Raw genomic sequence first — 14,751 nt, forward strand, 5'->3', positions numbered from 1 at the left:
TGTGAACCCAGCCTTAGACATATTTATGACTGATGAGAAGTATGGATAGAGTAGTCCAAGGCAGCTAAGGGTAGTTGTCCCTCGGGCAAAGTTTCTGGTGTGGTCACCAAAGGGTTGGTGGCAGGCTAACCCTGTATGTCCCCCTGTGGACCTTTGAAACTTTTTTAACTAGTCATCTGGACAATATTAGTTAGTCCTTGACTATACATCCTAATATAAGAAATCCACCAGTGGTGGCAGTAAAGAGCAGAGTGTTAACCCTTGCACTTCCTCAATACTATAGTGTAAGCACAGGTAGCAGTGTGAGCTAAGCTTCAGCTATTGTGAATAGTGGTAGACTGTGTTTTATCTCTATACTGGTGACACCTTTCACTGTAATCTTGCCTGTGTTGATAAGGGTATGTGCACAATACGGAACTTCCTTTTAAATCCGTGCCCTTTCTCCTCCATGGTATTGGAACGGAAATGAGGCAAAATTGATACACAATATGCTGCAGAAATGAGCCTGAACTTCAAACTTAGATATAGTGCTAAGACTGCAGGATGTACTAGTGCAGTACTAAGAATAGCACGGAAGTACTGACCCCTCCCAGATCACTCTACCCGGAGAGCGCAAGAAACAACCACACAGTCGGGAGGGGGGAACGACTGTAGCCGCAGGACCAGGAAAGCCCCAGTACAAGATTACTTCCAGCATATGGCATGTAGGGGTAGGGTATAGAACAGTTTATTGGGCATGAGCACATTTACTGTCGGGTTCCGACTGAGCATGTTTATACATGTGAGGAAATTTCACCTGGATTCTCCGTAGTGTGAACGAGGCCTAAGGAGGACACTGCTGGAAAGTAATCTGTACAAAGCAGGGAGTGTATATGTGCAAACAACTACCTTAACATAGTCACTAGCTGACTACCTTCGAGCCATTAAAGGGGTTATCCAGGAAAAAACTTTTTTTTTATATGTCATCTGGCTCCAGAAAGTTAAGCAGATTTGTAAATTACTTCTATTAAAACATCTTCATAGTTTCAGTACTTATGAGCTGCTGAAGTTGAGTTGTTCATTTATGTCTAAGTGCTCTTTGATGACACGTGTCTCGGGAACTGCCCAGTTTAGAAGCAAATCCCCATAGCAAACCTATTCTACTCTGTGCAGTTCCCGAGACAAGCAGAGATGTCAGCAGAGAGCACTGTTGCAAGGCAGAAAAGAACAACTCAACTTCAGCAGCTGATAATTATTGAAAGGATTAAGATTTTTTAATAGAAGTAATTTACAAATCTGTTTAACTTTCTGGAGCCAGTTGATATGTGTATATATATATATATATATATATATATATATAAAAAAGTTTTTACCTGGAATACCCCTTTAAAGTCTATGGAGTTTGTGCCTGTCTGTGCACGTATACACCGCATCCCGTTTTGACATTTTGCCGATGTATATGTGCCAAGGATGTGAGCGAGTGATGAGATGTGAAGAAGCAAACCTCCTAAATGCTTTTGGAATCATATGCACTCATTTTGTGTGTGCCAGGATGTGCCAAATTTTTCAGGGTTCCTCCTACCTTCAGTGCTTAGGCAACAATCTCACAACCAGTGAATTAATACACCTTAGGGGCAGATTTACCAAAGCCCAGCATTTTTTTTTACAACAATCTATTTAAATTTAAATGTGAAAACCTGGGATAGAATATAAAAACTTATGTACTGACTGCCAAAAAGGTCTAATTACCCTACAATCGCACCAAATATGCTTCAGAATGCCACTTAAGAATGGCCATGCCAACAGTTAGATCACTTGGAGGGGTACAATTAGAGTGTATAAAGGGTCAATTACTACCTGCATAGCAGTTTCCTTGCAGCCTCTAGGTGACTGACACAATGTGGGACCCTAGGATTAAGGATTAAGGGTATTCAGTAGCCCTTTGCTGGTCAGTAAATGATTTACCACGGTCCCTTTCCCATTTCAATCTACAGGCTACGGTTTTTACTGTTGGCACTAGTGTTTGATATTCCCTAGCTATACTTTTTGCTGTAGATGTAGAATCCTTAAAATTATTTTTCATAATCCAATACTACAATGGGTAGGCCCATTTTAAGAGAGATTAGGAAGTGTCTCATTTGAAGGTATTATTTAATATTTACATATTTAGAAAAATCTCTAGATGTGTTACACAACACTCTTAAGCTAATCTGATCTGCTGTGGAATACATTTCTAGCATTCGTGAAGGCCCACACATTTTTTTAAAGTGGCAAGCACGCTATAATCGCACCTTTTTTTTTTTTGCAACTTTTTTTTACATCAGAAAACTAGGGTATATAACTTACTAATTTAGCCTTTTTGTCCCTATAAAACAGTATAATGTAAATACAATATTATTCATTCCATACAATATTACTACCATAGTGTCAAAAACTGCTTTAAGGAAATATGCCATCACTGCCACCTGCACTAACCTGTCGGTACAGACAGGTAGTGCAGGTGACAGGGATGACAACAATACTTACCTGGTCCCGTTTCATGCTCTGGTTCTCCCGCAATCTTCTGTTCCTGGCCAACTTGGATCATGGGCAGAGCTTAGTGACATCACTGCTGTTTGCTAGCTGAGTCCTACTTCTAGCAAGCAGCAGTGGTGATGTCACCAAGCTAGGCCTATGCTTCAAGTTGGGCCCTAGAATGGAAGATATGGCAGAAGATTGCGGGAGAACCAGAGCACAGAGCAGGGACAGGTAAGTATCATTGTCACCAATGTCACCTGCACTACTGGCCTGTACCGAAGATGACAGATTTCCTTTAAACATTTAATGGATATTGGGGATGTTTCTTGGATCTGAAAACACACAAGGCCTCAGTATTTCACATCTTAGTATCTTGTAATTTTTTTAATTGTTGCTTTAATTTTATTAAAGAAAACTGCCTTTGAAAATCCCGCCGCTATGGGTCCCCATACCTCCTGGGACACTGATGAGTCCCACAGCAGCATGAGGGTGTCCAAGGGTCATGGACACGAGATGGTTGATTGACAAGGATGCAGGAGGAAGAACACAGCTTGTAGCAACACTGCTGTAACCCAGAGTTTTAACAAACGTGACTCCAGCTGTTGAAAAACTACAACTCCAAGCATGCCTGGACAGCCAAAGGATGCCTGGGCATGCTGGGAGTTGAAGTTCTGCAAAAGCTGTAGGAACACAGCTGGAAAAAAAAGGAGTTATCCAAACACTGTACCTCAAACTATTCCAAAACTACAAGTCCCAGCATTACAGGACTGCCTAAGTATGACACACATGACTGACACCGGAAGATCTAAGTCATACACCCACCATATTGTCTTTGGTGGTAGAGTACAGGCAATCTCTAATAATCATTGTGTGTGTGTGTGTGTGTACAGCATGAAACTAGAGAGGAAAGGGTTACAGAGCAGGGCTGCCAGGCTCACTTCAAGAGAAGTGAGGAGGGAGGGGGAGGAGTCAGCATAGAGCAAGCAAGAAGGGACACGCCCCCCCCCTCCATTTGAGACAATTGAAAAGACATTGAGCAGCTGTAATATGCAATTTTTTTAGTGAAATATGGGTGATAGAGAAAAATGTCATGTACAGTACATGTACATTATCAGGATGAGGTACTGAGTAACAGTTTTGTTTCCGTTGTGGGATCTGACAGGTATGCTTTAAAAACAAAAAGTTCTGTAATACATTTGTCTAAAGAAGACATCAGGGTTTGTCATGTACACCAAAATGTGTTTTATTGATATCCTTTTGTGGGTATATCTAATTCACAAGATGTCCCCAAATGTCCCAATAAAACCCACTTATTCCTACCTAGAATTCATCAGGTATATTGTATAGTTCTTGTAGTAGTTTAGCCAAAATTGGTCAGATAAAGTGTCATGATGTAATTGGGAATGTAGTAATGACATTCAGTTACTTATAACCTTCAGGGTATGTTCACATGTTCAGGTTTTTAGTTGCAATTATTGAATTCAAAGACAGGAACATATAAAAAAAATAGAGAACACATAATGGAAAGATCGAGACTTCTCCTCTTTGAAATCTATTTCTGGCTTTGTATTCACATATTGCAAACATAAAACCTGAATATGTGAACACACCCTTATCCTCTTTCTAGTCTGCAACATTAAAATGGATATTGGTGCTTTAGTTTGATATCTCTGCCAAATGTATTTTCTGTTTAGTTCATATACTTACAGTATATGGCTAACATAGAAAATTGACATAGCTAGCATCATTTTAAATCCTATATAGAGCTATCCCAATAGACATGTCATTAGATGAAATCCTCATTAATGACTTTCCTTCTGATGCTAAATATTTGTGCCCTGATCTGGAACCCTTTTAATATATTAATGTCTATCGGCGCTCTAATAATAAAAACGATAAATAGTAATAGAGGCTCACTTACTAAAATCCTGATGGGGAGTGTACTCAGAATCTCTGCCCAGAGGGACGTTCTTGTCTCCACTTAAAAATCCTGCAAAGCTGTAAGTCCGCGTCCTTGATAGTATGGAGCTTGTCCCGTTGTACTTGCTTTTTGTGTTTGGAGTAGTTTACAGAAGTCCTTGGTTCCAGTCAGCCTATTAGCCGGGAGATCTGCCCCGGCCGGTGGCGTCTCACCGGCTTGCTGTACTGTTAGTGGATTACGGAGTGCTGTAACCTAGCGCTGCAAGTGACGTCACTACTACAGAGAGAGTGCAAAGCCAGGCTTTGCACTCTCTCTGTAGTAGTGACATCACTCGCAGCGCTAGGTCACAGCACTCCGTAATCCGCTAACAGTACAGCAAGCCGGTGAGACGCCACCGGCCGGGGCAGATCTCCCGGGTAATAGGCTGACTGGAACCACGGACTTCTGTAAACTACTCCAAACACAAAAAGCAAGTACAACGGGACAAGCTCCATACTATCAAGGACGCGGACTTACAGCTTTGCAGGATTTTTAAGTGGAGACAAGAACGTCCCTCTGGGCAGAGATTCTGAGTACACTCCCCATCAGGATTTTAGTAAGTGAGCCTCTATTGCTATTTATCGTTTTTATTATTAGAGCGCCGATACACATTTATATATATTGTGTACAGCTCCATTTTTGGTGGTCTTAGCCGAGATCCACCTGTTGTATCTAGGCAGCTTGTACAGGATCTATTCAGCGCTGGTGTAATCTTTCCATTTTGTTATACCTTTTAATATATTGCTCTATTGCAGTGTTTCCAAACCAGGGTGCCTCCGGCTGTTGCAATACTACAACTCCCAACATGCCCGAACAGTCTTTGGCAGTCTGGGTATGCTGGGAGTTGTAGTTTTGCAACAGCTGGAGGCACTCTGGTTGGGAAACATTGCTCTAATGCTAAAACAAGCTTTATCAACAATCTTCTAGAGCTACAGCTTCCATTCAGACCTTTATGCCTCCGTGGTTACACACTACAAACAAACATAGGTAACTGTAGACACAAAACAGTAGGATAGGTCTTACCAAGGATATATGCATAGTGGCGACATATAAAAAATAAAAATAAAGATAAAAACGACAAAGAAAACATTACCTTATCAATTTGATGTGAGCAGCATATGTAATTAATATTAAATGTATATATTTATCTGTCCAGTGGAACCAGAGAGTATTGAATCTGTCAGCCAAACGTTGGAAGAGACATCTCCTGTGCTGGAAACAAGTTCAGAAAACATCACTGAAGAGCTGGTAGAAGCAGCAGAAGACTGGCCTGAACTAACACCTAGGAAACCAGAGGAGACTGAGGTGGAAAGTGTACCTGCAGATCCAGGTGTGTACAGTGACTCTAGATGATAAGATCATTTTTTCCACACTGCGCTAGTGATTCTGTCAAATGTATCTGCCAAAAATGGGATGCCCATGTATACTGTAACCATTTATTTCAATGGCCTGAACTGAGGCCTGAACTATTCTTAGCTTACGATTAGACCAACTATTAAGGATAGTGGTTAAGTTATAGATCGGGGGGCGTGGGCTTCGGTGACCACTGGTACCTCCATGATGTCCTGTACGGGTCCACAGCAGTATGCTGAAAGGGGGCGTTCAGTCCGGGCATGATGCGGCGCCCCCACCATATGTCCCATAGAGATACATGGAGGGGGCGTGTCTTCCTGCCTTCCTGCTGTGGACAACACGCCACTTCATGCAGACTGCCATGGCCCCGTACAGGAGTTTGCAGGGGGCCCCAGTGGTCGGACCCCCTGCAATCTATAACTTATTGCATATAATTTGGATAGGTATAAGTTATGTTGCACTACAGTTCTCCTTTAAGAAACACCTCTTTCATCAAAGCCACAGCCCCTAGGTTGTCACCAGGGTATGCGTAATAGACACCCTTTTGGCATCCAAAGGGTACACAGAGGAATATGGACATGATCAGCCCATCATGAGTGCACATGGCTTATGTACAGAGAATTGTGGCATGTACAGAGTATGGAACATGCCACAATGTATCATGGATTCTTACAGAAAGCTCTTGAGCATGTATAAAACACTAAGCAGTACAGTACGAATCTATAACATGCTATGGGCACCATATTACTGAGACATGTAACAACAAATGTTAGCCAGATGTTAGCTGTAAATCAATGAGAAATTGCTAAATTCTTTTTCCACTTAGCGTTTTTCAGTTTGCTGTTTTTTTTTTATCCTTTTGGCGTTTTTCACTCTTTTTTTTAGCTCTTTGGCGGTTTTGCAAAGTCGCAGCATGTTGAGCCAATGGCGTTTTTTTTCCCTGAAATGGTGATACAGTAGTGAAGGAAAAAATTGTATCTAAGGAAATTTTTATACATTTTTAAAAAAGGGATCAATTTATGTGGGCGGCAGGGCACTAAAAATGTAGCCGACAATAATAAAAATGTAGTGTGTGTGTTTTTCACTTTTTTTTCGTTCTTTCTTTCTTTTTAGGTAGTACTAGTACTCCCAGCATGGAACACACTGTTCCATGATGGGAGTAGTAGAACCTGTACTAATTGACAGATCACCCGGGTCTGTTGAGATCCTTCTGTATAATATATAGATGCGGCCAGCCGCTCTTCTATGGTCCCCTGCACTGCCGAATATATACACCTATTCATATTTCCCGCAGAGCTGTGATTGGCCAGATGGTTTATGAATAGGTGTATATACACATCAGTGTAGGGGACAATAGAAGAGCGGCCGCCCGCATCTATTCATTATACAGGAGGATCACAGTGGGTGTCAGGAGTGACATCCGCTGTTATCTTTCCTTAACTGCAGATACTACTGCTCCCAACATGGAGCAGAGTGTGCTGCATGTTGGGAGTAGTAGTACCTGCAATTAAGGACAGATCACAGCGGGTATCACTCCTGACATCTGCTGTGATCGTCCTTTCTATTGCAGAGATGCGGAGAGGCTATATACAGCGCTCACATCTCTGCTCTATACTCCAGCCAGTGATGTGAATAGAACATCACTCATTCATATTTCCCACTGAGAGCAGTGATTGGCTGCAACCATCCGGCCAATCACCACTCTGGGCGGAAAATATGAATGAGTGATGTTCTATTCACGTCACTGGCCGGAGTATAGTGCAGAGATGCGAGCACTGTATAGAGCCGCTCCGCATTTCTGCTATATTATTGACGATCGCATCGGGGCAATATGTCTATTAGTACAGGTACTACTACTCCAATCATGGAACAGTCTGTTCCATGCTGGGACTAGTAGTACTACCTAAAAAATAAAAAAATTAATAGAGAAAAAAAAAGTGAAATACACACACTTTTAAAAATTAATTAAAATTTCGTTATAAAAAAAATCTAAATTTTGTTAAATAAATTTTTTTCCATCACTTCTGCATCTTTTTTATTTTTGGTACCCAACAAATTTTGGGTACCCAAAAAAACGCCAAATGGGCCAAAAATGCAATTTCTACTCAAATGAGAAAAACGCAAGAAAAAAAACGCCAAACACAGGGAAATGCTGTGGCGGTTTTTCTGGCTTTTTTTTCTTTGGGCCACAAAAAAAACAAGTAGAAACTTAGCCTAAATGTTCAGACCCTGACCGATAAGTAGAATAAGACAGTTTTGGTATCAGGCAGATTAATAAATCTGGGCCAATATCTAATACAACTGTGGATTTTACTAAAGATTCGCAATGTTTTGTTGGCATGATTGATAACAACATAAATTTTTGTTATTTTGGACCTATTGTGGATTTTGATTACCCTATTTTTAAGGGAATCTGTCTCAATTTTGAGTTAATATGCTCATGCTGGTTTAAAAATAAAAAAGTTATACTCACCTACCCAACCGTGTACAGGTACTTCTTGCTTTTGTTTTGAGGTGCAGTTAATGCTCGATCACTAGCTAAGGCTCGTCACCACTATGGCCATTCATTGGTTGAGTGAGCATTTCCAGCACTTCATAGCAAAAGCAGGAAGCACTGCTAAGCGTGGACAGGGCCCCATCGGGATGGCAGCTTCGGGGCATCGCGGTGATGAGTACAATGTAGACCAAGCCCACAACTAAAAATTTTGTGGTACTGGACAAGCACTTTAAGTATACGATTTATTTTTCCATTTCTGCCTCACTAGATTTCAGGATCTGTAACTGTTTAAAAAACATTTTATAGGTATTAAAAACATTTTTCTTTTTAATGGTGTTTGTATGCATATTTTTTCATTATTTTAATAACAGTAAATAAAAATTCCAATAAATTAATATTTATGATTTGAAGCATTAATGTGAGTTTTTGTCTTCATTTTAGAGATTGAGATTGAAGAGGCTGTAGAATCTGAACAAGCATCTGCAAGCTCCTAAAGGTACACTCCTTTTATTTATTTTTTTGCAAAATGTATCTGTTCAGTGATCTCATTGAAAGCTTTGAAGACCCCTTAGGTCCCTTCATCAGGCATGTGCCCGATGAAGGGACCTAAGAGATCTTGAAAGCTTGCAATCAATATCTTCTCAGGTAGCCAATAAAGGTATCCTTGTACTCCACTTATCTCTATATATTCGAAGCCAAATATATATCTCTATATATTTCAAAGCCAAATATGGTACCAATCTTGTGATCTCATTGGAGGCTTTTGGGCCCATTTGAGCAAATCTCCATAATTTTAAATGCATTACTACATTGTCAGGAAGAGGATAGTGTTAATACCACTAATGATCTATAGTGGCTAAAGGGTTAATATTAACATTGTTGGTAGTTAAAACCTTGATAAGCAAAGGCAGTCTAGGGGTCCACGATAACATCACTGGTAGTTACTCACCTCTCCGGGCACTGTATTAGACATATATCTTTCATACCCTTGAGGAGGATAAAAACATATGCTAAAAACAGATTTTTTTTGCTCCATACAATAGCATAACCACCTACAAAAGTAATGAAACTGAAATAGAGATGATAGGTGCTGCCGGCACTAGGACCGTACGGACATTTTTTTTCCCCATAGACGGCAATGACAGTGGAGCAGACCAATCTTATGGCAGCAGAATGTTCTCTGCTAAAATTCCTTAGTGTGCACTGTGCAGTGGAATCCCATTGACAGCAATGGAATTCTGCTGCATTGGAATTTCCAACCAAAATTTCTAAGGGAAATTCTGGTCGGATATTCCGTAGTGTGAACCTAGCCTTAATGTAAACACAATAAGCAGTGTGAACCCAGCCTAACAAAGTCACACTGTGTCAGACGGATCACACTCTTGAAAATGTGACTGGTGAGACTGCTCAGCCTGACCAATAGATGGGAAATTTAGCTGAATTTTTTTTCTCTTAGGCTAAGTTCCACTTGTTTTTTTTTCTTCAAAAAAACACTCAATAAAAGCCGCAATTGCCGCACAGCAGTTTTTGTACAGCAAGAATGCCCCAAAGCTACAGGCTGCTTTCACACTATAACATTTATCCGTTTTAAAGATCTGTTCAATGTTCCGTTATAAAAACCCTGAAAATCGTCCGTTAAACGTCCGTTAGAAAATCCCATACGGCCGTTAGAAAATCCCATTATAGTCTATGGGATTTTTACATTATTCATTTTAACCCGTTATAGCCCGTTATTAATAACGGACATTATTTTGTGACGGGAGAACGAACGGAAGAAATAGTGCATGCCTTCTCCTGTTACTATCTTCCGTCACAAAATAATGTCCGTTATTAATAACAGGCTATAACGGGTTAAAATGGATAATGTAAAAATCCCATACAAGAAAATCGGCAATAGTACTGATCATTACTATATTACATAGCACTGAACTGTACATATCATACAGAAGACCCCCTCCCCCCCAATAAAAATATAAATCACCCTCTTTTCTTAAGAAAAAAATTTAATAAATATTTTTTTTTAATAAAAAAAAATAAAAAAATACATATCAGGTATCACTACATGCTTAAATGTCCGATCTATTAAAATATAATCTTTATTATCCCGCAAGGTGAATGGCGTAAACGTAAAAAAAATACCAAACACCAGAAATGGAAATTTTTTGTCACATATTCATAAAAACTAAAATTGTACCGATAGAAACTACAGATTACCGCACAAAAAATGAGCCATCAGCTCCATAAATGGAAAAATGAAAAAAAAGTTATAGAGGGTCAGAATAGGGCATTTTAACCTCTTAAGGACAAAGGGCCTATCTGTATACCCGTATCCCGCTCCCCTTCTATGATGCACGCGCAGGAGATGAGCGCTGCCCGCAATTAACCCCTTAAACAACGCGATCAAAGTTGATTGCGATGTCTAAAATGTAAAAAAAAAACTTCCTGGCTGCTCAGTCATGCTGATCGGGACTCCCACAGTGTCCCGATCAGCTGAGAGGATGGCAGGAGGGCGCTTGCCTGCCTCCTTGACATCCGATCGGTAATCCAAATCTCCAGTCAGCCATGGCAGGCTGGAGCAATGGATCACCGATGACACTAATCAATGCTTTGCCATGGCATAGAATTGAACAGTGTATGCAATCTAATGATTGCATGTAATAGTCCCCTAAGGGGACTATAAAATAGTATAAAAAAGTTTAAAAAAAATTAAAATAAAATAAAAAAGAGTTAATAAATGTGATTTACCGTAACCCATTTCTTAATAGAAGTTAGAATCACAACCATTTTTCTCATTAAAAAACAAACCAACATATAAACAATAATAAACATATGTCTTATTTCCGCATGCTTAAATGCCCGAACTATAAAAATATAACATCACTTTAACTATATGTCAATGGTGTATACGTTCCAGAATATCTTATTTTTGGTCACTTTGTATACCCTAAAAAAAGTATATAAAGCAATCAAAAAGTCCATTAAAACAAAAGTGGTACCGATAAAAATTGAAGATCAAAACTAAAGATCGGTGCAAAAAATGAGCCCTCACACATCCCCGTATACGGAAAAATAAAAAAAGTTATAGAGGGCAGAAGTTTTTAAACATGTTAATTTTCGTACAAAAAGTTATAATTTATTAAAAGAAGAAAAACAAAACCTATATAATTTGGGTATCGTTGTAACCTTATGGACCTACAGAATAAAGATAAGGTGTCATTTTTACAAAACAGTGCATTGCGTAGAATCAGAAGCCCCCAAAAGTAACAAAATATTGGGTTTTTTTTTTCAATTTTGCCCCACAAATTTTTTGGGGTTTTGCCATCGATTTTGTGGTAAAATAAATGATGTCATTCCAAAGTACAATTGGTGGCACAAAAAAAACAAGCCCTTATATGGGTCTGTAGGTGGAAAATTGAAAGCGTTATGATTTTTGAAAGTGAGGTGGAAAAAACAAAAGTGCAAAAATGAAAAAACCTGATGTCCTTAATGGGTTAATCATATTGACCCACAGCATAAAGAAAATATGGCAGTTTTACCATAAGGCATACAGCATAAAAGCTAAACCCTCCAGAAGTTGCTAAATTGCAGTGTTCTTTTTAATTCCCTCCCCCCATACAAATAATATTTTTTTGGTTGCGCCATACAGTTTATGGTAAAATGAAATGCGTCATTACATATTATAATTGGTTGTGCAAAAAGCCATCCCTCATATGCCTCTGTAGATGGAAAAAAAAGTTATGCCTCTTGGAACTCAAGGCAGAAAAAACGAGAATGCAAAAATGAAATTATCAGTGTCCCTAAAGGGGTACTCCGCCCCTAGACATCTTGTCCCCTATCCATATATCAAATTCATAGACCTGAATGGAGGGGCGTGATGACCACAGCCTCCCGAAGCCTAGCACAGCCGATGTTCTGAACGTAAATGTCTAGGGGCAGAGTACCCCTTTAAATGGGTACTCCCCTGGAAAAAAAAAATTTTTTAAATCAACTGGTGCCAGAAAGTTAAAGGGGTACTCCATTGAAAAACATTTTCTTTTAAATCATCTGGAGCCAGAAAGTTAAACAGATTTGTAAATTACTTCTAGTAAAAAAATCTTAATTCTTCCAGTACTTATCAGCTGCTGTATAATCCACAGAAAGTTATTTTCTTTTTAATTTTCCTTCTGCCTGTCCACAAGTTCTCTCTGCTGACACCTCTGTCCATTTCAGGAATTGTCCAGAGCAGGAAATGTTTGCTATGGGGATTTGCTCCTACTCTAGACAGTTCATAAAATGGGCAGAGGTGTCAGCAGAGAGCACTGTGGTGAGACAGAAAGGAAATTCAAAAAGAAAATAATGTACTCTGTAGTATCTGGCAGCTGATATGTACTGGAAGGATTGGGATTTTTTTTTTTATAGAAGTAATTTACAAATCTGTTTACTTTTCTGGCACCAGTTGATTTAAAAGAAAATGTTTTCCTGAGGGGTACCCCTTTAAACAGATTTGTAAATTACTTCTATTTAAAAATCTTAATCCTTCCTGTACTTATCAGCTGTTGTATGCTCCACAGGAAATTCTTTTCTTTTTGAATTTCCTTTCTCTCTGACCACACTGCTCTCTGCTGACACCTCTGTCCATTTTGGAAACTGTCCGGAGCAGGAGAGGTTTGTTATGGGGATTTGCTCCTACTCTTGAAAGTTCCTAAAATGGACACAGGTGTCAGGAGAGAGCACTGTGGTGAGACAGAAAGGAAATTCAAAAAGAAAAGAACTTCCTGTGGAGCATATAACAGCTGATAAGTACAGGAAGGATTAAGATTTTTTAATAGAAGTAATTTACAAATCTGTTTAACGTTCTGGCACCAGTTGATTTAAAAGAAAATGTTTTCCAGGGGAGTACCCCTTTAAGGCTAAATGTACTGTGCTCTAAAGGGGTTGAGCTTTACTTACATATGACTGGAGTGTCCATATACTGAATAATCTACTATTCTCTTTTCTATTTCTAAATAGTCCAAGATAAATGACTGAAGTGGTTGTAGGAATTGGATTTTCAACACTTTGTGCTTTATTTAATGTTCTAATCTCTTTTTTTGATACAGACAGAAAGATCTCCAGACATGTCCCTTATCTTCCTGCACAAGCATTAGAATCCCTGGCATTGAAGAAATCCCAGATCCCTATGAAATTCCGCTCCTGTTAATGAAACCACCAAACAGTGCTCACTTGTTATTCTGCAAAGTATCACGATTCATTTATAGTGTTTGGGATATTTATGTTCTGTATCACTCCTTATAACTGGATGGTGCCTAGAGGTTTCATCTCCATGTTTTCAGTGGTGAGGTGTTGATTTCCGGCTGAGACTTAGGGTATGTTCAGACTAAGGAATTGTAGCTGAATCTCCGCTCGCGGAATTTAGCGAGCGAAGATTCCGCAGTGTGAACAGGTCTCGCGGAAACCCATTCACACCGATGCTAACGTTCACTGTGCGGAATTTCACTTGCGGAATTCCGCCCATGGAATTCAGAGCTGAATTTAGCGAGCAGAGATTCAGTCTAGCAGCCAGCGGCGGCGGTAGGACCGCGCGGCACTGCGCCGTCACCATTGACGGCTATGCAGTGCTCGCGGACTTCCGCGCTAAGAATGAACATGTTCTTTCTTTGCGCGGAACAATTTCAGCGGCGGAATTGTCCGCCGCTGAAATTCCGCAGTGTGAACGGGTCTCGCGGAAACCCATTCACACAGATGCTAACGTTCACTGTGCGGAATTTCACTTGCGGAATTCCGCTCATGGAATTCCGAGGGAATTCCGCAGTGTAAACATACCCTTAAAGGGATATACTCCGGTGGGAATCAATATTTTTTTTTTTTAATCAACTGGTGCCAGACATGGACAGAGGTATCAGCAGACAGCACTGTGGTCAGACAGAAAAGAAATTCAGAAAGAAGAGAACTTCCTCTGTAGTATACAGCAGCTGATAAGTACTGAAAGGATTAAGATTTTTAAATAGAAATCATTTATAAATCTGTTTAAATTTCTGGCACCAGTTCATAAAAAAAAAAAAATATATATATATATATATATATATATATATAAAGTTTCCCAGTGGAATACCCCTTTAAAGGGATATTCCAGGATTTTTATATATATATATATATATATATATATATATATATATATATATATATATCTCAACTGGCTCTAGAAAGTTAAACAGATTTGTAAATTACTTCTATTTAAAAAATCTTAATCCTTTCAGCACTTATGAGCTTCTGAAGTTAAGGTTACTTTTCTGTCTAAGTGCTCTCTGATGACACGTGTCTCGGGAAACGCCCAGTTTAGAAGAGGTTTACTATGGGGATTTGCTTCTAAACTGGGTGTTTCCCGAGACAGGTGTCATCAGAGAGCACTTAGACTGAAAAGAACAACCTTAAAGGGTAGCTCCCACCATCCTATTTTTTTTCCCTG

General features: G+C 39.5%; 1 protein-coding gene across 1 annotated transcript in view; it reads left to right on the forward strand.

Annotated features, from left to right (window-relative positions):
- MGARP (mitochondria localized glutamic acid rich protein) overlaps positions 1-14,300 on the forward strand; it is a 49,467-nt gene extending 35,167 nt beyond the window's left edge. Inside the window, exons 5-7 of the mRNA XM_056555067.1 lie at positions 5,613-5,786; positions 8,748-8,802; positions 13,385-14,300. Coding sequence (XP_056411042.1) covers positions 5,613-5,786; positions 8,748-8,800 — 227 coding nt within the window. The 3' untranslated portion in view covers positions 8,801-8,802; positions 13,385-14,300. The remainder of the gene's footprint in view (positions 1-5,612; positions 5,787-8,747; positions 8,803-13,384) is intronic.
- The last annotated feature ends 451 nt before the right edge of the window (positions 14,301-14,751 follow it).

Source organism: Hyla sarda, chromosome 1 (genome assembly GCF_029499605.1).
Source record: "Hyla sarda isolate aHylSar1 chromosome 1, aHylSar1.hap1, whole genome shotgun sequence".
Classification (NCBI taxonomy): Eukaryota; Metazoa; Chordata; class Amphibia; order Anura; family Hylidae; genus Hyla; species Hyla sarda.